The following is a 25,419-nucleotide window of genomic DNA, read 5'->3' on the forward strand; positions in this document are numbered from 1 at the left end:
TCGAAAATGACCGTTCGGCAAACATTTTCCAATCAATATTTTAGTAATTCTAACCTTGCATCTATCAAAGCTCAACAGTTCAATCGATTTATATGCGAATCAAAAATAATTAATTGATTTGCATAGCCGGTTCACTGTCAGAAAAAACAACTGAAAACTGATTGCTACACGAAAAAGTTTTGACAATTTATGAAGCAATCAATGTTTCTTTTTCCCGGTTTATTTGGTGAGAATTATTTATTTTATCTCATCGATAGCGATGGCGATGGAAATTATTTTTGAGATTGTTTAATATTCATCGATCCCATCTCACGATTTGTTTACGTCGGGCCGCGTAGGCGCCGAGTGGAAGATGCGGCTCCAATTGAGAGGCACCTTGCCGTGCCCCGGTGCCGGACCGGTCCCGGAGGTGCGAGCCGGCTGCTCAGTCCCGTCACACTCACAATGACCCGGGACAATTTGCGCTGATGAACCGATAACAAGTGTGAATTCACTTTTATTTATTTTACGAAATCTCGCAAGTCATTTTATTGCTGAGTGGAATTCCATTCGATCCGTAGCCATAAAACTAGTATAAACGAGATCATAAAACGATAAAGTTATAGTACTAAACTTACTCCGGTATAAAATGGTCTTTTTATTTCCATATTGAATCAAGATAATTTATTTTCTTCCGTGTTTTGTCGAGTCCTGTTTGAAATGAAAACGGTTATTTAGGCATATGTTGGAATAATAATTATAATACGGTGATATATGAATTTCCCACACTTAAAGATGATAGGCAATATCCTGGTAGAAAAAGTAAGCTTCAATCTATGTATTCATATTCATTCGGCTTTGTTGGATAAGATTTTTGATTCGTTGATGCCAATTATGATTTTTTTATTTGTAAGTAGATAAATTGAAACTGAAAGTTTACATTCGAAATAAATCTTAATTGTATCCGTTTTCGTTCTCTATAATAATAAAACAATACCTGGCCTAATTATGAATAAGTTTAGGATTTTTGTTAACGTTCTTACATCGTTTTCCAATTTGTTGGCAAAGTTTTGTAGACTGTAAGTCATAAAATCTAAGTAGCTTCTGAATTGGTTTCAGATAGTCAAAGTTTAGTAGTATTATAGAGATAAAATGTTACCTTTGCACTTAATATTCTTTGAGGGCACCAAACCCACGCAGCCGAAGATATCCAAGTCTCTTAGACTTTTATACTCCTCGAATCAAGTTTTAATACAATTCTAAACTTGCAGTGATAAATCTCCCTCATGTTATTTCGATTTGGCTCCACCAAGAAAGTTATAAGAAATAAAACATCGCGATCTGAACGAAAGAATTCAAATTACTCCTGAAGAGTAAATGCACCAAAGTATAGAAGGAAAGAGGCTAACTAATTAAAAGTTTGCTGCTGTACTAATAATTCGTTTGACTGTCAGAGTTTTGCGTCGTTAATTTTAATTAAAGAAAGCTGGGGCTAAGTTTGAAACAATATTAAAGCATTGGAATTGGTGATCCGCTAAAGTTCGACGTTCATCTGGATGACCGCGACGTCACTCGTACTAATTAACCCTTTCTGAGGCCCCAGCGCCTCTGTATTAGACAAGTTGCCTTCTTTTTGCCGACGGATAAATTGATTACGTCTTTAACTTTTGGGTTAATTTGCTGGGGTAAGGTAACCCTGAAGGTACATTTATGTAAGTATAATAGTTTAGTATATAATGTATATAAGTATTTTCAAAATGTATGCATGTATTTATTATTAAAAGTACGTGTATGTTTACTACAATATTTCTACACGGTACTCATCTATTCTCTAAGTCATTCTTTCACCCAAAGGTTGCCTGGAAGAGATGCTGATATGGTAAGAGTATCGATGCTGAGTGTTGCTGCTTCGCCTGGTATCACCAATGAGGTGTATGTATAGGTGTAGGCTACATCCTCACTTATTCCTGTTTGTTGAAAGTTCCGCTTAGGAGGGTGTATCGGGCCAGTCATCCCACCGCGGCTAGTTCGCTACAAGCAGTCCCCAATTTCACCGTTCAACGGCTTTCTTTCCCCGTGCGTATTAATCTTGCCGGCTTCTTTCTCGTCTTTGATTAAAGCCCGCGGTGATGTATTTCTTGTTCGCTAACCCTAATGGAAAGGCATACGTCAAGTGTCCACCTTATTGGCTAGCGGATTGGCTTAATGGCGCCGATGCCTGCGTCAGAGTAAATTTCGTCACGCTGTTACCAATATGTTGCTATCGACAGGGATATACAGTCGGCTAATACGGTCTCTGACCTCAACCCTCGTCATTGTTGAAGGAAGCCCTGAAATAATATCATTATGTAGTTATTTTTGGTTTATTTAGATAATTTGTATTAGATTATACCATTATAATGGTATAATCTAATAATAGTATTGTAAGTATTGTGTTGTATGTCATTAACAAATTTGCACCATTCACGAGTTGCCATAAAATGAGTATAATTTTCTAAAAAAAAAAACACGCACTCACGCCTTGTACTACTGTACTCCCTTTCGGGGTAGGCAGAGGTGCATTGCTGCACCCACTTTTCGCCAGAGTGTTATGTAAGTCCCAATGTAATAAGGGGGCGGGCCTCTTGCCATTTTACGGGCACATCCAAGACCCGAGAGCAAATATATGTGTTTAAACAAATATCTGCCCCAGCCGGGAATCGAACCCGGGACCATCGGCTCAGTAGTCAGGGTCACTAACTACTACGCCATTCGGTCGTCGTATAATGTTCTACTATATTATTATATTGTTTCATGAATTCTATAAGTATGTCCAACTTTTGTGTATAATTTGGCCAATATGCTAAACTGGTATACAATATTGTTAACAACTTAACGGTCTCAAGTCTTTTTTCTTCTCAATACATCAATTAGACGTCAACTTTTGTTAAGTTTGCTGCTGCCGCAGACGGTTAGGTACTCAGATTTGGAATGCATCCAAATTAGCCAAGTGAACTTCCACTTTCACCTTTAATGAATAGAGTCCTAAATGCTTTGCCTCCATGCCTTGTTTGGCATCTTGTGTCCACGTGTACGACTGTACGCTAACATGTGCCATAGTTCACTGTTCCGACAATAATTAATCATTTGTTCTGTTCATGGGCTGAGAAGTTTTTGCCAGTGATATGATAAGCGATGTGGCTACGGAACGTTGTTGCCTGTCAAACATTCCTTGTCAGATGCTCGATCAATCAGTAGCCTAGAATTTGAAACGATTCTCGGTTCAATTATTTTGATAGGATCTTAGATTCCTAGTAAACAGTCGGTAGCCAAAGATGTAAAGGTGATAATTTCTAGAAATCATAATTTTCATTTCTTTATGTCTGATTGTACAAAATAAATAAATAAACGTACCGTACGCATCTTTTATAACTACTAATACTGAATCCAAAATTATCAAATATACCAATACCTACTTATATAAGGCTTTCTCCGTATCCGAATGAAATTACAATAATATCCATAAAATAGCGAAACTCACAACACAGCTCAAACGTACCGTTCATTTTATTAATTACTGACAATAATCCCGAGCTAATACCGCCCAAGTACTAACAATAAGTAAAGATTATGAAAATCAACGTTGCCTTTAAATTATAAAGTAGAGTCGACGGTACGGAATAAATTATACTCCAACTTACTTAGCAATAAACACTGAATAATAACTACGTAATGCTTGTTCCTCTCTATGAGCTTTGAATCAAAAATCATTTTTTTACGCTCATAATTTTATGTTAATCCGAAACAGAGATAGTGAATCGTACAGCTTGCGGTGTTTCTGATTTATTAGTTGTTTAGTTTTCATACATAAGTAAAACGCCCACAGCCGATGCTATCGCAACTGTAATTTGACGTTAAACAATTACTTGCTTGTAAAAATTGATTATTTTTTTGGTATCGATCGTAAATAAGAAGGAAGGTAAACCCTCTTTGCCTACGCACTGTCGTAAATTTTTCATTGTGTAATGTGATCTCTGAGTAGAATTTGTTATTTGTCTGTTGTTCTGTCAAAGCTAAGTCGACTTACTTGCAATTTTATTATGCTTACGTCAGTTCACTGTGAAACTTCCTCATCCTATGGAGATAAAAGCCTACGATTTAAAAAAACACGATGTGAACCAATTGAATTTCTAAGTCCGCAAACCAGACCTCATCTACGACAGACCTAATAGGTTTGCACTATCCGTACACGTGAGTACGCTAACCCGGTGATTCGTCGAAGAATTAATAATGCACACACAGCTAAAGAGGTTTTAATCATAAAAAGGTGTGTATAATCAAGTAATGTGCGATTACCCGGTGGTCGGGCGAGTGAAGCGAGACTCGGGGCCGGTTGTCGGGAAGAATGGCCGGTAGAGCCCGGACGGTTGCTCCCTCGTTATATCGAATGAATTGCCGAAGAGCATAATGGGCCCGAGGCCGCCTCGTACATGGCAAATTATATGCCAGCCGATGTCATTGTGATAAATAATTCACCCGCCGTCCGACGCAGTGTAATGGGAACGATTACACACCGAAAGCCGCTTCTTATTAATGTTTCTTAGAAGTTTTTTAAAGGGTCTCAGTTTTAGGGTAGAGCGGAAAGCTTTTATGGGGTCTTTATAATCGTTTGTAGAGCAAATTTTGGTTAAATATGCTTATTTATAATAATAATTTATAACGTAAACCAAAGTCATAATTCTTAATAAAAATCTTAATTAGGTAGTTGATGATTGTTTTATTATTGTGTATAAAACAGAAGCGTGCGAGCTGAGCTTTTAAAATTATATTTGCGTGCTGGGAATCCGATATCTCGATCTTTTAGCATCACAGCTCGTAAAATAGCACCATTAAAGTAATATCCTTTATTTGTCGATAATGTCGCAGAGTGTTAGTGCGCCAGTAAAATTTAAAACGATTTCATTCCCCTCCACACTACCATAGTAAAAATAGATAGACATTTATATTTACTTAAATAATTGCGGCTAGTTAGTGATAACTGTAACGATGGCCAGCCGTTTGAAACAGTGACGCGTAACAATATTTGTTGATAAATGGATAGATAACAGCGATATTTTACGCTAGCGATGCTACAAATTGATACCGCCTAGTTACCGGTATGTTTTATTGTTGATCGCATTGGAGGATGCGTGTATTAAAGCCTCCATCTAACGCATTTACAGTGGTGCAGTATCACGGCGGCCCTGATCGTAAATGTCATCTGAAAATTTATATTCATTACGATTAGATAGGAGTCCACCGCGACCGTCCATTGTTCCCGCATATGCCGTGTGATCGATGCCCGATATTGCGTTTTTATAGTTGATGCACTGCGCGTGGTGAAGTTACGACCCAACTCTCGGAAACAGTAGGATATGAGTTTTCTATTGACGTCCGATGTTTAAATATGTTACGAGTAGCTAATTTATGCGCCGCCTACTTCGAGGTTCTTTGAAAGTTTTATGTTACGTGAATTGTCCACCGTTTCGGTGGTCTGTTTTACGATTGTCATTATTTTTAATATTGATATTCTCTTATAATATAATTATGTATTATAATAAGAGAATATTCGTTATAAAGTATACAAATAATATGTTTTTTTGTACAATAAAGTGTTCATAAATAAATAAATGTTTTTTTCAGGACTAAATTCTTTGAATATCTAAGAAATAGTCCTTAAGTCCATGATCTAACAATACCAAACCATAATTCAAAAAGGTATATTCTCAGTTCAGCACTAGCAGCTCTAGATCACTGCAGAAATGCTTCGTTGTCCCAGATAGAGCTAGTCATGATAAGTTTGCTCAATAATATGAACTTTAGCCTGACATAACCCCCTTTCTGCAAGATGAACAGCGAATTCTGAAAACGTGACTACTACATTATCAAATTGGCAGAACATATCCTATTGCCAACTCTATTTTAATTGACATGTCTCATATTTAGTTACCCTATTAAACTGATTATAAACCATAAACCACGGTCCGCTAATGATCATTAGTTATCTTTTAGAGCCATTCAAAATGCCACAGCTATAAATCGTCGGTACATTTCACATACCTGTATGTTATAGATAGTTCTTGTAGCTCACACATAAACGTTTAAATGGTTTAATATGGAAACTTTTCTATACGTTGGGTAAAATCGTGCGTAGACGTGACGATTTACAGATATCTATTTGAGAGTTTACGAGGTAACTGGCACGCGGCTATTGAAATGAGCGTCGATTGAATGAGCCACTCGTCGCGGCGGCCGTCAGGCGTGTGGCACGGCTCAGGAGGGTTACTCTATACTGACGAAAAATGAACGAACAAGAACTGGCATGCAATGGGCACGTTTAATACAACGAGGTGGAGTCGTGGCTTGCGGAGAAGGCCTGCGAAACATAGTTTTTCGTCTCAGAGAGTGACCCCTCTGTGATCGGGATGGCTGCAGCGAATGAACTAATCAATAATTTAATCCACGATACTGAGCTGCAAGTTTTGCATACAAAACACTTACTGATTATCAAATTATTCATGTTATTAATACGTATAGGTATCTATATAAATCATAGCTCTGATTTTCCAATGATCGGTAATACATCTCCTGTTGTTCCTCGGTGTGTTGTTGCGGATGCATCAATTACCGTGGAACCTGTGGTCAAACGCCTTTACTGCGTCTCCTCTAAATCCTCCCATAAAGAACATCCACGCCGGGGCCGCATGCACATTGCATAAACTACAATTCCCGCAAACTGTAATCTATTGGCGGGGTACTAACTCATAACCATTTTAAAATAATTCACAGTATCGTAAAGTATAGGATGCATTAAACTTTCACTGTGTTATTAGAAATGTGAGTTTATGAATTTTCATTGGTTCATGTTTATTTGCCTATGCTAAGTGTAAAGTTTAATGAAAACGAATGGACACCACACATGGCGGCCCCGACGCCGGATCGCATTTTGTCTAACACATGAAAACGTTTTCGTGGAATCGTTGTGCAGCGCTGAATAATCGCATACAAACCGACGCACAATAGCCAATGCGAGTGTTTAAATGCCCTATTAAATCTTACGGCCTGCGTAGGATTCTGTGGGATTCAATTACGCTTTGTGCGCGATGAAAGGCGCCGGAGCGGAGCGGCGTAAGGCGAGCTGCGCCGGCGCACATCCCGACACCTCGCGCTCATTCACTCTGTCACAAAAGGTGCCAAACGGAATAAGAACACAAACAACGAGACGCTACTCGAAACCGTCCAGTGTGAATAAACGCTAAATTAAATAAGAGCAAATAAAACCGTACGTAATGAGTAGAGAAAGCACAATCGGCTGCAGACCGCGGGGATAATTCACCGACTCGACGCGCCCGCGTCGAAAAAACGCTTCATTCGGCACGTTTTGTTGACTTGTCCATTATGTAAAATAATGCTCGGCCATAGTTTAATGCTAAAGAAATCTCAATGAGGTTGACACCTGATGTGCATTAATATTAATTTATATTGTGTGGATATTTAGAAACCCTGAAATCGCGGATCAAAACAGCTGATCTTTACTAAAGTTCTTATTATATTGTGTATGTTTCTTGTAATATATTTGTAATAGGCAGTTTATAAGTTATAACTATATTAATAGTATTATAACTGCATATTTTTTACATTACATCTGTCTTACAGAAAAATCAAACTTCAATCACGTTAATGCCCTATCTGCAATCAACATAGCTTTGACCGGGATACGAAGTTAAAGATATTGATTAAGATACCCCGAGCACATTAAATGTATACTTGTCTGTGGGTCGCGTGGTAACAAGCGTGTCATGTACAGTTATCGAGGTTTAACCCCGGAATGTGTAGAGAAGGTATAGTAGCATTACCTATTCATCAGTTCATAACCTATGATTACATTCCAGATGACATTTTTATTTTAAGCATCCGTCGTTTTTTTACAATGATAATTGCTTGCATTTTAAAATGCTTCGGTACTTAGATAGTATTCTTTATTACTGACACATACATAACTTACCACCATGTAGACTATGTAGAGGATGAGTGCCTCTTCATATTCTGTTAATCCCAATGTCATAATCAAGGTCCATTTACTATGTTTAGTGGTCATTACAATAATACAAATACCTAAAACATATAAACATACCAATACCTTCTGGATAAAGTCTGCGTTACTAATCTCCGTATTGCTTTTGTAGTTATATGGTTGCTATAAAGAGTAATTAATCCAATAAATTTATAGTGAATCCTCACGAGTGAACTGTATCTCCTCTATGTTAAGGTTAAACGCAACTCGCGCCGACGCACTCACCATTCAGCTATTCTCAATATATTTATCTCTTTCTATTGTCATTACCTCTATGGATATCTATTGTTTGTCCCAAACAATTGGCGAATACGAAAACGCTGTTTATCATAGCCAGTGTAATGTTATAATAGTATTTCTCGCCCGGCGTCGTAGAGATTTAAACCAGCCATTACTTTAGCTTATTATGATATTATGCTCAACTGGGAGTACTGTTATGGATAATATTTCTCCTTTGTGTTTGCACCTAATGTACCTTTAATATGGACTAATTATACCTTTGTCTAAGAAGACATCATTTATCTTTTCTTTAATCATAACATAAGCGAGGTGTTTTTATAACTATAAAAAACGTTAACGATTACCATATCCTAGACAAAGATTCAATACCCGTTACTCGGTATCCTTCTTGTATTTTTTATCTATCCTTACTTGGACTTTTGTATTAGCCATCTAAAGCAGTAGCAGGGGTCAGCATAAGGTGGCTCGTTGAATAACTTATTAGTCTTCTGTGAATAGTGTAAGTACCAAAACAAGATGGTAACGAAATTGCCTTTGTCGAGATTTTATCTCGGTGTTAAACACTCGAAATCATTAAAGATGGAATGAATGTGAGGTATGTTTCTTGTTATTAACGGCTGTGAAACTTCACTATTAGGCGTTGACGCTTCTATATTGTGCGAAGGCTTTTATTTAATGCACATATTGTGACTTTATGTATCATGCCCATGTACAGATTCACCGTACCGATTTAACACTTGTTAGCTATCTAGCAATTATGCACATATTATTGGAAATTGAAGCACTAACATTCTATTCTGATGCTATCAACATTTTCAGAGCATAAATGAAAACTTGGAATCTGAATTAGAGGTATATTCACCTTTAAGACGAATTCCATTGTTTTCTCAAAATAATGTGAACAATAGAAAAAGTCTAATTTTATCATTTCAATGCAGCAGTTAATCATAATGTTGCTTGAAGTGCGTGCACATGAATCTTGAATTAATTTGTAGTTATCATACCAGGCTACATGCTTACGATTGAAATAAGACCCCACCAATTAAGTTAAATTAACTAGCCTACATGGAACAGCATAATTTGACTCAAAATGATTTTACTATCAATGAGCTCGTTAATACGATGTGAGTCACCGTAGAATACATTAAAACTCGCACGTGATATTGTTTGCTTTCGTAATAACGGCCTAAATAACAGGTTGCGTCTTATAACGTTAACGAGAGAGATTATAAGTTCCGCACTGCGTTGAACTCTTTTGTATCGCGCTGTGCGGCACGCCCCGCGCCGGTCTGCCTCACTCCTAATGAGATTTAAAGTTTAAACATCGAGAACGCTCATAGAACAACATTACACGCTCTAACGTATTAAAATGAGACAAATTTATTGCCGCGCTCCGATTATACTTTCGATAAACGCATAGACCGGTGATTATGATATCTCATAGTTTAATCATACGATCGATACGGCGTCGGACTCCTTACTAAACCTGTACTAATAAAAAAAGAAACTAGTTGTGTATGGCGGGCGCTGGCGTAGTGGTATCTGACAGTTTACGTATAAAAATCAACAAGGTGCCCGACGAGTGCGGGTCAAAGCGGCTTATCGGCGCGAACAATGCGGCCGATGCTAGATCCAATGTTTCAATATGGGGCCGACAGCATTTTTAACGTTTCCTCGTCTCTGTAACAATCGTAAAATAAATTCCCTCCGCCTTCTCGCCTCTGATTAATGCCGTACACGGCGAGCCGTCGCGTTTATTTTTTCACCTCTGTGTTATTCTCTAGTATAATTTATGGGCCACGTTCGGCTATGGCCGAGGTGGAAACTGGACGCGGATGCTTTACCGACATGGTTTCTACTAGTTTAACAGTTTTTTTCTTTCAAAGAAAATGATGATCGTCCGTATTGATTTATAATAGACATGAGTCTATTGAAATGTGGTTTTGACTCGCCTTCTGCCAATACGTTGGCAGTAAAATAAATTTACGCCTTTGTTTCTCTCATGATAAACACAAAAATAGTCAATATCAATATGTAGGTAAGTATAACACCTTCTTAATATATCCACATAAACTTTGTCTTAGAAAGTTATATTATTATTATTATTGTATATTTATTTATTATTTATGTATTTCTTTATTGCACAAATATTACCTACATATACCTAATATAAGTGTACAAAATATGGATTTACCTAAAATGCTAAAATAATTTTGTTCTAGCCAACCTACAAGAGGTACAGTAGAACCAGTGTAAAGGTTCAAACAAAATGTAAATAATAAAAAATAATTAATTACATACTAGTCACTTGATAATTAACTTAATAGGAATACTTAAAATATGCATATTTAGTTATAGTCTATTACATATATTTCATATAATATTTTTAAGAGCTTGCTCCTTAAATAATGTAGTAAAAGTAAGTGAAGATTCACTCACGGGACTAAGAATGCATTATTTTATGGGTGCATTCGGTGAGAACTCTGTAACATGATAGAGTTTGCACTTTACTGTTTCACAGGATCAGGTTCCAAATCGGTTAAAACACTTTCCCGGTCAACCGTGCGGTTATGGTGAAGGAATGTGTGAACTTATTTATGGGTTAAATTTCACTCCTCTGTCAGTTTATGCAGTTAAAACCAGGAGTAGGAGCCACCCTTTAAGTATTCCCTGACTAAACTGAGTGAAAAATCCTTTGACCAAGGTGATGAACTCTAGAACAGATCAAGTTTTGCCAGGACAGGCGCGACACCTCTATATATGTATTTTTAATGTACCTAGTTATTGTTAATTAGGTAAGTTGTTTCTAATACAGTGCAGTTTTTCTTTACTCTATTTTAAGCAATCGGAAGACGAATTTTGTGTAATATGTGGTTAATTATTTTTATGTGACGGTCGAGTAAATCCCTCTTGAATTTAACACGATGTGGATGTGGTTGTTTATACTAATAACTGCATTAAATCGCCTATAAGAGTTATGATTAAAATGTATTCAATTACTTACTTTATCCATGTCTTTATTTTTGGCCTTTCTCTTGTGTATTCCGAAACTAACTTGAATTTAACACGATGTGGATGTGGTTGTTTATACTAATAACTACATTAAATCGCCTATAAGAGTTATGATTAAAATGTATTCAATTACTTACTTTATCCATGTCTTTATTTTTGGCCTTTCTCTTGTGTATTCCGAAACTTACTGAATACATTTTCATCTTCAGGCTTGAAGATCTAGACTATACTTACCTGAAACCGATATATCCTAACGATTTATGACTATGATGATACATTACTGAATCGTTGTATAGCCATTCAGGGTTATATAACTTATACCTCTAGTGTCGAGCCCTCCTGTAGCTCCCGCTCGAATTCACTAGGCGCAACCACTCGACTGCGGTCGGCCCTAGAACGTTCACCCCACGACGGATGGATGTGCACACGGAGCTACGAAACTTGTTCCAGACATGTTGGACCCAAATTGTGTGGATGTGACACTCGTAACTAGCAGTTGGAAAGAGATGGTGTTCCTGTGACATATTTTTATGTGTTTGGTATTGGTTTTGAAATATATGGTTATTCAATGTTCTGACATATTAGAAAAATTAGTACCCAGGTACTTAGTTCCTAGCCGCGCCGGTGTATTTAATTTTGCGAGCCGCAGTTGTACTTTTCTAAGGGTATTTATAGTTTACTTAAGATTTTAATTAAAAGTTTTCGGTAAGTACCTAAACAAGACATAATTTGGTGTATAATTATAATGTGAAGGCTATACAACTTGAATAAACTAGCTCTACAAACATGGCAACCCAATTTCAAGGAACACCACCACCTTCCTTTACTTTACACCACTCCAATATTTATATCCATTTCGCAACAAAACCACGGAATCCATCTCGGTTGAGCTTCAAGTGCAAGGGGCCTACTCCGGCTGTACAACACCTTTGGGCCCTCCCTAAAGCGACAACACAGAGTCTAGTTTAGCGTAGTTTTGTTGCGAAACTTATCGCAAAGCCGAAGTGGTCCCTCTGTTTCGCACCTACTCATAGCTCGTTATGTTATCGAGATCCGTGGTCGGTGCCCACAACAACCCTCCGGGATCCTATGAAACGAGATTCATATTTATGATTGTAAGTTCGTTGTCTTTTGTGCGCTGAGTGAGAGTTCATTGCTTGGGCTCACGACAATCGACAACCCTTCAGAGGTGTGTTGTAGGCACTTGAGCTTGCGTTGTCATTGTACATTTTGATGTCAGTCAATAAAAAATGTTCATAGATATTGTGTGTAGTAAGGATTAAATTGTGTAAGGATGCTTGTTGTTGAGTGTCGTCGGTTTTCATTGCCTGGTAGTTTTATATGTAAATAACTAAGTATAACAGTTATAAATAACAATACGTATGTTAACTTTGAACGTTTAAATGCATTCTAATAGTAAATCAGAGTATTAACTAAGGATAAATTTAAGACTAATTTGGCTACTACTTGGTTTAGATATTATAATTTATTTTTCGTCTAATATATCCATTTATCATCATAAGCCATTAATCATCCACTAGTTGTTAGTGGACATATGCAAGGCATGTTATGAAACTTTCAAGATCACTAATCTAGTCAGTTTACTCCATCCGGGTACTAAGAAGAGATAATAAGCATTGTTTATTCACCAATAAGTTATTCTACATAGAGAGTTTTTGTAAATTTTCTTTGTTTTACTGGAAATAACAACTGCAGTAAGTAGGTGTTATAAAATGTAATCTATTGGCCTTATATTCTAAGTCATGCTTTGTTTGTTATTCTTTATTATTAAGTAAGACTTTGGAAATAAAAGCTTCAGAAATAATTTCAATTTGTATTTATTTTCATATATCACTTTCTGACACAGTCGGAATTCTCAACTTTATACAATAAATATCATCTTTTAAAGTGACTAAATTACAAATATACATTTTATGAATTATTTATTGGAATCTAACTACATACTAAGTTTATCACAGATTGCGGCTATGAAGCCCAGTTTTAGTTACTCAAAAGTAGTTTGGCGAGTTAGCCTAACACAGCCCGAGTAGGCCTAGCTTATTACTATGTACTAGCAAATTATGCTGACAGATGGACTATGATGGCTTCCTTATCAATAGCCATACAATTATTTTTAAACATATAAAGGCATCTACATATAAAATCAGTAAAAAATAGAAATGCAAAATGGAATTGTAAAACTTACATTATTCTGTGATGTAACAATGCAATGTTCAAGCGTAATATTTAGTTGAATGTTAATATTTACAATTCAGATAACTAGGAATACAAATAAGAGTATAATATGTACATACGTTAACCGACTAGCCATGACATCGTCACTCGGAACAGTCCTTTCACGTGTCACTTGGTGTAATCACTTCACTAAGCACCGAGTTCACTACACATGCACGGCGAGGTTGCGCGGGGAGGCGCGCGGGGGCTGCTGGTGCGCGGGGTGCGGGGGCAGCACGGGGTGCCCGCCGTGCACCGGCGTGGGCGGCAGCGCGCCGAGGTGCGCGCGCGGGTGGTGGTGCCGGTGCATGGACACCAGCCCGCCGCCCCCGACCCCGCTCCCGCCGCCGCGGCACCGCACGCTACTGTTCACGTCCGGCAACGCGAACCTCAGCTTCTCCCAGAACAACTTATCGCCCCAGTGCAAGTAAGTATTAGTCTTCAAGTACAGTCTTATATCAGGATCCAAATCCTTCTGAGACACTTCACCCAATAACACTACGATCAACCTCCGTCGCCGGTCGGTCAACACTTGGTGGTGAGCCGATTTGAACTCGTAACGGCACCACTCGGATTTTATAAAGTTCTCACTGAGCACCATGATTGTTCTCCGCGACGACTCCACGGCCTGCACTATGTTGTCGGCCACGTACCCGCCCACGGGGAAGTCACGGTAATGAAGGCACAATTTGTAGGAGGGCACTCCTCTCTCCAACATGGGGGCCAGTTCCTCGGCGACCCAAGCTTCGTCTTTTGAACTATAACTCACAAATGCATCGTACATTTTTTCACGATCGTCTTTGTCTAGGTCACTAGTTTTGTAGAACAGTCTCACACCAAACTTTGAATGGAACCACACTCGCATTTCCTGCCTGAATACTAACACAATCACACTTACTGAAGATATTAATAATAGTGCACCAAGTATAGCCACAAGCAACGGGATGTAGTCTTGCATCTCCTCATTTGTAATCATAGTCTTGGTTGCTGTAAGGTTGCCATTGATACTGTTGTCTATGCTAGGTAACCCGGTGCATATGGTACCATTTTCTTTTATGATGTAAAATCCTGAAGCCGGGTCATCATACACATTGTCACTGTATACCATGATATCAGTACTGTTTTCCTTAGAGTATACACATCTTACTTCTGACATGTCAATGACAGAGTTCACTCTTTTTGTCCATTCTCGGAACATCTCGGTGTATTCACAATCACAAGACCACGGGTTGTACGCTAGAGTTACTTCAGTTACAACTGGGTTTATTTGCCACACACCAAGCGTTGTTATCCTGTTATGATGCAAGTGTAGAATCTTTAGTCGAGCCATATGATTAAACATCTCTTTGCCAATATGTTTGATTTTATTGTTGTTTATGTAGAGTTCTCTTAAGTTTTCTAGACCATTAAACTCTTGTCCTTCGATGGCAGTTAAGCTGTTGTGATCTAAGTGCAGAACTTCAAGTTCCTTCAATCCATTAAAAGTTCTGTTATGCACGATTTCGATGTTAGACGAGTTGAGGAACAGCACCTTCAGGCGTTTTCTTCCAATGAATGCGTGACTTGGTAGAATTTTTATGTCATTACCATCCAAGTACAGTTGTGTGGCCTCCATTGGTATTCTTTCAGGCAATGAATTTACATATCCTGCGTTTGAGCATTCCACCACATTAGCTGACCACGATTGATCATGATAGCAAGTGCAATTATTCGGGCAGGTCATTTCACAGTCACACGCGTCGAAATCACAACAATGACACAATGCAAAACAATGGAAGTCATATTTGCACAGAAATTGATGAGGAGCAGCTTCAACTAGAGGCACGTATGAATTTCCACGGTTGTATAGTAATTTGCAATATATGCTGTCTAAATCCATTAGCTTAGGTTGAGTTCGCGCTCGGTTGCCGGTGTTGATTTTTTGCAACCATTCCATTGTGCAGTCGCATTCCAGCGGATTTCCTCCTATGAAGAACTCTGGCACTGATTTATCATGCGGCACTGCCGATATTCTCAAAGAGTTTGGATCCAGACTTGTTATTTTATTCCCGTACAAATCCACTCTAGTCAAATTTGGTTTCTTGAAAAATGTGTAAGATTGCACTTTTGAAATAAGATTGTCGTTCAAATATAACATTTCCACAGAGTTCGGTATTGCACTTCCAGTTATTTCTGTTAGTCTGTTAGAACTGGCATCAAACGTACTGAGCGATAGTTGAGATTCAATTTCAAAGTAATTTCCAAGTTCAGCAATCCTATTGGCGTGAATGTCGAGCCACTGCAATCCAGTTGGAATCATTGCGTAGTCAAACCATTCTAATCGGTTATCAGAAATATTAAGCCAAACTAGATTTGGTAATTTGGCAAATAATCCACCAATATCGGTTAAATAATTTCCATCCAACCTTATCGCTTGCAAATTAATATTAGCATCGAACGAGCCAGCTTCTATTTTATGAATTTTGTTTCGGGACAGATTAAGAATTTTCAGTGAGTTCATTTTATCAAAAACTCCTTTACTGATATTTCCAATATTGTTTTCAGTGAGCCTTAGGCCGTACATCTGTTGCATTGTCATGAAGGATGCGTTTTCTACGCTAACAATGAGGTTTTCACCCAAGTCTAGTGTTTTCAGCTGCGGAATTTCTTTCAAAGATAGGGGCACTTCATCAAGCCGGTTTCCATTTAAATGTAAATCTTGTAGAGTGGAGCAGTTACGAAAAGCGTGAGGGTGTATTTTAGAAATGCGGTTACTGTCTATCGAGAGCACTGACAGCGCTTTCACGCCATTAAACGCATAGCTTTCAATATTTGTTAATCTGTTATTTGATAGTATAAGCGTGTGGAGATTGCTCAATGAACTGAAGACGTTTTCTGGTATGTGTTCTATAAAATTATCCTGCATTTTCAGTATCTGCAAGTTGTGCAGGTCTCGGAACAATGCAATTTCCATTTTTGATACTCTGTTGTGTGAGAAATCTAGGTAAACTAGTCTTTTCAATCCAGAAAATGTTGATGTGTTGATCCAATCTGATGTCAACTCATTATTAGATAAGTCCAAAACAAGAAGTTGCGACAGGTCACTGAACAGTCCGGGTGCTAACACTGTTATCGTGTTGTTGTTCAAGTAGATTTCTTTCAGCTCTTTTGTATCACTAAACAATTCTGGAGGAAGACTCGTCAGCTGATTGTCAGAAAATCTTATCGTGGTTAGAGAGATAAGACCTTCAAGTGCTCTATCGGCAACTGAATTCAACCCATTTCCTTGTAGGTACAATTTTTGCAAGCGTTTGAGGCCTGATAACAGACTCGGAGGAAGTGTATCAATCACATTCCGAGATAGATCCAATACAATTAGGTTATCTCCGCATTTTTCCGTAGGGTGGCGATGTGCTGATGTAAACTGAAAGTGACTGATATCTCTCATTCTGTTTCCAGTCATGTTCAAGTATTCCAAGTTTCGTAGCGTACAAAGTGCTCCTTCGGGAAACACTAACATGTTATTTTCGCTCAGATCTAGTCTCTCCAAGTTTTGTACATCTCTAGAAAAGGCTGTTGGTGTGATTTCCAGAGACATGGCAGACCAATCAGTGTTATGTGTTCTGATTGTCAAGTTTCTCAGTTCCCGAAGACCCGTGAAGGCGCCGTCGGAAAGATTTCCAATTTTGCAGTATTCTATTGTGAGCTCTCTCAGCTCAACGAGTTGCCGGAAGCTACCCGGAGATAGAGAGCTTTGGAAGAAAAGTGCATCACTGCACTCGAGGCGCAGGCGCACTGTTAGGTGAGGTTGTATGGCGCTAAAGTTTGTGTTTTCTAATTCACTATTGATTGTCCTAAGTCTGCACTGTAGAGCGACCCCGGATCCCTCGTCGTCAGTGGTCCAGCGGCACTCGTCCGGCGCCTGGTAGCGCGCGCCGGTCGTGGCCGACAGCGACGCACTCCACGCCGTGAGAGCCATGCTCATCACTAACAAGCCGCTAGCGTACCACATCGTACACATGTTGTTGTGCTTTCACTTCACTCAAACTTATTACATAGTTTTATTTATCATCTCATCGAACTGCAGTCACACGTAAACATGGTGTCAATGAAACACTGCGGTGAGTTTATTCCGCCTCGGAGGCCGAGTGCGTAGATCACTACTCAAACCGGCCACTTAACTCGTTTCTCGCGGGAACACTAATTGGACAGGATCGCGCGTCCGGCACTCTCGCTGGCGATACACATGACGCGGGCGCCCGCGCTGAGATCTGGGGTGGAACTGAATCCGAGTCGAACGAACCTGTGTTGCGCTCGCGCACAAGGCCGCGTCGCCGGTTCACGCGTTCCAACAGGTAAGCGCGGCTTTCGAGCGAGAAGGCTGTAAGCGCCGCGAAAGCTCCTCCGCGTTTGGCTTTTGTCGTTCTGTGTTAAAGCTCGTCAGAAAAATACACTACGCACACATAGACGGTGATGGATACAACACTATGGAGCGAAACCGCTTTTTGTGAGCTCGTTGGAGGTTTGCGGGTGTGAGTGCGAGCGGGACGGCGCGAGTGCGGGGCGCGGGGGGCGGCGGCGGGTGGGGGGCGCAGCTGGCCTGCAGCGCTGCGCGGGAGTGCTGCCACGGTCGCTGCTTGTTAACACTCTCATTGATGATGGTTTGAGAAAAATGTTTTTGATAATACTTTAATAAAAATTATACGTCGCCATGCGAAATTAAGAATCAAACTTTTTAATTTTTAAATAAATTTAAATGCACAAGGTACCTAGATTATTTAATATTTTTACTATCACATAATAGTGATAAATATGGTAAAACTTTAAAAACTATTTAAATATCAGCTTGCTTTTGAAAAATATTATGTTTGTACCTGAATTGAAAAAGTATTGTATATATGTTTACGTATCTTCAAATTCATATGGAGTTTATTTGGTTTTTATTGTATCCTATCTTATACTTACCTAAGAACAGCCGTTTCCTGTAACAAATGGTAGGTGTGGTGTGTAGTACATAGTATGTACTACCAGTATTTGGAGGGTACAAATGATATTTTTTTATAATTATGTATGTAAGTACTTTCTCTTATATTACTACGAAATGTATATTTAAATGTGGTATTTAGAAATTACACATTTAGGTACAAATACACTGACTTACAAAAAATAACATTGGCATTATAAGCTGAAAGGGGGTGACTCTGCTCTTCATCGAAATATAAACTATACTAGGTACTGGTGTGCTAAAAAGTAAGTGTGCTAAGAGATCAAAATTTAGTAAGAACGATAAAAAAATACATAATATTATTTTGTAATCTATCTATGTGTAAATATTTCAGCTGTCCTATCCATATTACAAGTTTTGCCTAGTTTAGGGTCAGATCCTTCTTCATTAATACGTACCTAGTCGGCACATACAATTAACACTCAAAAATGACAAGTCAAACCTAGATTAAGTTTAATGGCATTTAATTATTTAAGAAAAAACACATTGTAATATGGAAACTACCTGTCTATACATTACAATAAAATAAATAAATAACAATAATTGTTGTCCCTGTTACTTTGCTGCTACATTTCTAGTTGCCTGTAAACGGTGTGTAATTTCCACTTTTGGACCGGTCTTCAAGTAGCCAATAGCCACACAATTATCGATACCCCTGTCTAGGTTTAGCATAAATAAAAATCCCAGTGGCAGTTGAGTGAGGCGCTTCCGATGCGGCGCAGCACGCGAGGGTCGACTCCTCGAGGCTAAACGGACAATTGCACTTCTCAGGAACCCCGCCAAGTTAAGCGATTCAACTTTAATTTCCCACCACTCCAATCAAAACCCCACCATTAAATTAAACCATCCGCACATTATACATTTTGCTAACCCAACATTTTCGTAAACGCCGTTTGATTTAATAAATTGTTTCTTGAATTAATATTAGATTAATTCTCTCCTCATGATTTATACTTCGGACCTAAACGGCGATTTCGAACGCAGTTATTATCCGCAGTTTTCTGTTATTTCGTAAGCTGCGCTCCGGATTGATTCGGAGGAAAAAGGGATAGAACTGACCGTTTAAGTACTTTTTTTGTTGCCAGGAATGCAACCCAAAGAATAGACCCTCAAACAATTAGCCAAACATATCGTGTTACCTAAGATTGCATCTGTGGTACTTTAGAATTCGGTGCAATGTGTGTAAACGTTTGTATTTCGCACCTGCCCTTTTAGCAAAAACTGTATAGAGTGCAGAACGTGCCTTGAACCGACATTCATCTAGCAAATAAATCAAAGCTCGTGAAGAGTCACTCGTTAGATCACAATGAACGTCCAATATATTTTTGCTGGACTGTTATTTATGTCCCTTGTATATGGCACTTCTAGAGACATTTGCACGTTTTCTTGTTTCAAATGAAAACGTCATATAACCTTTAAACAATAAATAACTCTAGCAAATTGTAAGTAAATCTAGCACGGCACGTATTTAAGCTGTTGAAATAAATGGTTGTCATCATAATTTCATTGGGAGCGAGATCCGAGGAAGGACGGCCGGGCGTCCGTCGCGGCACTATTTATGCGAGGTGTTGCGGCCATCCCGAGGCGCCTTCTATATCTCTATTGCAATAAATTATCTCCTTTGACACGCGAGAAGCGGAAAATTTGCAATCGCGCCACAAACGGGTCTATAGGATTCGCAACCCTCCTCCTTAATGTAAACAGCACAAATGGCTTTGTAATGGGAATCGTGTTCTTCCCACTATGACACTGCATCAATATTTCACACTCATCCCGAGCTTCGTTTGTCCACCTCGCGCCCACAAACAGATTCACACAAAGGAGCAGCGGGGGAGCGTCTTCTGCGACTTTTTGTCGTGAGTGGCGAGGCGTTCCTTATTCTGCTGTTTATAAAAGAATAGATAGGCGGTAAATCGTCGGTTATTGTGGCGATGGCGATATTTAATGTTGATTCGAGGGCTGCACCATCGGCCCTCGGAACAAATGTCGGTATTGAAATCGTGGACTTCACGTCGACACGCAACTGTCTGTCGAGTGTGGGGATTGTTGCGTGGGTACATGTGTTTGATGTAGGTCAGTTGCCATTATGATTCACGGAATAACGCCAAATTGGGCAGATATACCTACATTATACGTCCTCCGATAAACAATGGTATACAAAATTGTAACTAAGATTGCGTGATGCCCTCCAAACTTTAAGTGTAGTTTATTTTCAATTTGCTAAGAACTCATTTACTTGGTTTGAGAAACGTTTAAATTATGACTCACGTTTCGTTTCTTAGAATTTGAAGCATCATTCGAAATAACATTAACGACATCGGACATGTTTCCTTTTATCGTGCAAGTTCAGCAGCGTGTAAAACTGTTCTTTAGTTGATTTCCATTAAGTTATTAATTTTTGTAATTTAGGCGTCTAATCTCCGGCGACAGAGGCGATATCGGCGCGACACTTATCTCTGTGTCGGCGGACACATATAATCCATTAAGTCGTCATTTCCACGTGGCTGGTGATTCCTCAACCACGCGTCACCGCCGCCCCCGGACTCGCCGTATTGTTCGCTACTGCCTTATCTCACTCACCGCTGCAACGTCCTTCCAAATCACCATCACTCACACAATAATCAACCCTAAAACAATGCTCTTAACCGCGAAAACACAATGCACTCTCCGTACCGATGCTCTATCCTGGTCAGCTAATGGACTAGTTTGTTATCTAATCGGGTACACAGCGGACCTATTAATAATTTCCCACATAATTTTCTAATTAACGTCCTGTCCGAGGCGCGGGCGGGGCCAGACCCTGGATATACGTAAACGGAAATGACGGATAATTGGGCTTAACGATAGACATTGTATTTGCATAGTTTCGTGTTATATAATTAAATTTATACTAACGAAATGTGTTTTTGTTTCAGGTAATTTATTTTGAGCGGCCACTGAGTGAACCCTTCACGGGCTTTAAGTTTTAGGTGAGTAATTTGCATTAGCGTGGTAAGCTGCTTAGGTTGCATTACAGTAATCCTATTAACCCGCGACGTGAACACAAAGAAAGTATAAACTTAATGTAAATATGAATCGAGTGGTGTCGTGTTGCGAATGCGGCGCTTACCCCCGTGTGATATGTAGTGTAAAATCAGGGCGTGTAAATTGTAGAGATTTTCGTTCGTGTAGCAGTAACCCCTAGTGGAGCTCGCGACACGGGCAATTTGGCCCGGGAGGTGCCCCGTTTGTTTGTTGCATCTGAATAGCTGGCACCTGGTGATTCACTGCGATTCACTATACACGGGGTGCAGAATGCTAATGGTGTGGAGTCGCAGCTAATTTAAAATTGTAAACAATTTTCTGATGCATATTTGGCGGAGTGGAATTATGCGTTTATTTAAATTATAGTGATACTTTCAGGTAGATGGCTTACTTTACGAATGAGATTGCCCAAGAGCTTTTGGTAGTCTAGTGATATGCATTGAGATACAAAACAAACACAGGTTTGGGAAAAAATAGTAAAATCCTCTTCTTTAATTAGTTCTCCTACTGACGAAAACCTTATATGTATAGCAGATAAATAGTATATTTCAAAAATATTCGACTCCACCAACCCAGCTCCAAGGACGTGCCTCCGAAAGGGACCGGTTAGATTACGCATTGTCGCGACACAATTAGAAACTGTCGCGGTGGCGACGGCGTCCCTTCGCTTCACTTTGTTATTTGCAAACAATCGAGCATCTGCGCCCTTCGCCATAGCGTAGCCACTCACCTCCGTCACCCAGTGTAGCGGAGGTACGGTCGTGTCGTCCATTGCAGACTTCTAATTGAAAATTAATATATTGCTCTATGTAAGTAGAGGTTTAACATTCCTTTGAGCGATTAAATGTACTGAAATTCAATTCGAAATTTTATAGAATTTAACACCTGTTGTATGCACCTGTAAAATGAATATTTTTTGTGCGAATTTTGATGTGTTTTTTTAGCACATGATGCCCAGTGGATGCTTCTTACCTTTTGAAACCAATAAATGTCACCTTTGGCCCTCATCCTACATCATCTTTCTGATTCTTTCCTGAACGTACCTGTGTCTTCGCTATACCCGTACCTTTATCAAAAAGCTGAACTGGTTGGCTAATAAATGGCGTACCATCTGCTAATTATGGCTGTCCACGGTAAAACTTTGTGAACCGCACCTTTCCCAATCCTTCGTTGATTTCATTTGAATAGATGTTATGCTAGATCATCATATCATTTATAAACTACCTACTTATAGTAACATGATTGTTGTTGCAAATCTGGTAAACACATAGGGTGAAATTCTGGCAGTGAAATTTTCGATGACATGTCAATATACCCGATATACTAAGCAACTTTCGTTAAAGGAACAAATCCAATAAAATGGACCAATTACTCAGTAGTTAGTCTCATAATGAATGCCTTTCAGAATAACTGTTACATTAACCTGCCTTGGTAATAACACTGATTGAACTCCACTATTTATACTTAAATTCAGCAGCATGAAAGCAACATTGGTCCAGAAATTGATATCCTATTGAATATCATTGCTATCGCCCGATTACTGTTCACATGCCGTATAATGTTTGATTGATGACTACATCATTCATTCGTTAATAAAATATTGGTGCATAATTCTGTGCTAACCAGTAAGCGTTCGGGAAAATGGCGCTAGAATATGTTTCGTATAAATTATAAACAAATGTCATTTTGTGAATACCTTTTCGGTATTGTGCGAGTCACGTAGCGCGGAACGCCGCAGCATCGGTGTCGCAGATACAATTATAAGGGAAGTTTGTAAATGTTTGCGAGTTTGGGACGGGGGCTCCTCACGGTATGCGTGAAGGGTGCCTCACGTACGCGCGCTGCAAAGAAAAATGCTCCCGGCATCTCGGAAATTTCAATTGTAGCGGAGTTGGCTCCGCACACACGCCACCTTTCCAATTTGTACGTTTCGTAGTACCAACCAGCGTCCTTAGATATCATCGACATACCGGCAACACAGGTTGTGATTAAATTCTTTCAGTTGATTAACGGCGCGCTGGATGTACGGAGTTATTTGTAGGATTTATCTTTTAGATTTTGTAGCTGCAAGTTGTTTTATTGCAAAGGTAGTGCCATTCCTTTCACTTGTTGGTATTCGGATGAAATGTTTCGCACAATTATATGAAGAATCCGGATATTGTTCTTGTACCTAATAAGTCCGACAAATTTTGTGCTGAACAGAAAGCAATAAAATTGTACCATAACATGGAACACAATAAATGCAAAGTCGTAACTCCGCAGATTAATATAATATTTTTCGTCCGAACAGCAAACCGTTGCGTTGGACCTAATGAAATATTACTACATGTTCCCTCGTTCTTGATAAAATTACCAGCGTGTGAGTTTTATTGCGACATGGGCCTGATAACTCAACATGAGCAAGCACTAAAATAATTTATCAGGGAGATCCATTTGCGCTTCAAGAATCTGCTACCACATTTTACTATTGATACTATAGGTACGTGAAATGGAAAATTCGATCATCTAGAAACATGATTTGTTTCGCTTCTAGAACTTGTAAATGCTGAATCGAGCTCGCCTTTTGGCCAAAATCAAATGCACATGTATTCTAAAAACATTTCAAAGGTATCAGTACAATATATGCTATTGTGGTGTTATTTTTGATTATGAGGTTCCATCCCTAAAAAAGTGCAACTGCAATTATTATTATAGCATCACCGACTCATTGTCGTATTAAGTCTCTATTAAAATATGTTCCGCATTGCTGCGGGCTAATCCATTCCACAATTGGGGCTAATAAAATTGCCTTTATAAAAAATGGATCATACAAAAGGCGAGAGATTCAAAAAGCGCTCGGCTCTCGGATCACGTGTCAATCAAGCCTCATTTCGTTGCGGAGATCGTGTTATTCTATTTAGTCGGATGTTATTCATTGGCCGTATCGCAATTCTCTGGATGGGGTGAGCGCCACAATAGGTGGTACCATATTGTATTATTATATAATATTTTATGAGTTGTGGCGGTTTCCAGGGTTGTTCGTCTTTGGTGCACTTATTCTGACCACCGCGCACCGGTTGGCGAAAGGATTAATAACACCAACTGTTTTACCGAAGTTCTTTGGTCACATATTTGAACTTGGAACGTAAATGTTTGCGTTGATGTGTCTATCCCGCAGGCATGATTTTAGCAGGCGGAATACGCGGACCATCCAAAACCCTCCAGTCTTGGAAGTACCCAATATCCTGCAATGAACGATTACATAATTATTTAAAACTATCGCTGTCTAATCATAATCATCAGCTATTTCTCAGCCAAATTACGTTCGAGGACATGTTTCAATCATTATTTTAATAACATTTATTTATTTTACATTTAATAAGTCTGCTTCTCGTACCGTCACAGTTCATTTTACACTGTAGTTTCATTACTTACAGTTTACTTCCCCTAGCGTCACAGGAATGGCCCGCGCCGGGTCGCGAGTCCCGACGCATGCGGCGCAGGGCGCGCGTATTGTGTTACCTATGTCGACCCATTCTTTGGAATCTACTCCATGGGACGGGACTCTTTTGTTAAACCTCAATTTGAATATTACATTAATATAATGAGTTTTTGCTATCACTCAGGTATAGCATGCATATTTTCCGTGATAAGTTTATTGGTAGAACTTTATACCCAAATATTTCCTGCAGCAGCACACCAGTGAAGTGGCAACCGAACCATAAAATACTTACTGTCCTCGATTACAAAAATGCGCACTGTCCCAATATTTCAATGGTATTCCTTTTTCATGTAAAATGCTCGAAGGCGATTGTTAAACAATGTAATAAAGTACATTGGCGAATATCCGCGACGGTAAGCGTGATACGAGGGC

At 39.1% G+C, this 25,419-nt stretch overlaps 2 protein-coding genes across 2 annotated transcripts in view; one reads left to right on the forward strand and one right to left on the reverse strand.

Annotated features, from left to right (window-relative positions):
- LOC105386718 (lysine-specific histone demethylase 1A) overlaps nucleotides 1-25,419 on the forward strand; it is a 256,675-nt gene that overhangs the window by 123,689 nt on the left and 107,567 nt on the right. The window lies entirely within an intron of this gene.
- On the reverse strand, nucleotides 13,146-17,873 carry LOC105386704 (toll-like receptor Tollo). The gene has a single exon (XM_011557319.3). It carries the CDS (start codon nucleotides 17,556-17,558, stop codon nucleotides 13,725-13,727), a length of 3,834 nt encoding a protein of 1,277 aa, XP_011555621.3. The 5' UTR covers nucleotides 17,559-17,873; the 3' UTR covers nucleotides 13,146-13,724.

The sequence above is a fragment of the Plutella xylostella genome, chromosome 23 (assembly GCF_932276165.1).
Source record: "Plutella xylostella chromosome 23, ilPluXylo3.1, whole genome shotgun sequence".
Taxonomy (NCBI): domain Eukaryota; kingdom Metazoa; phylum Arthropoda; class Insecta; order Lepidoptera; family Plutellidae; genus Plutella; species Plutella xylostella.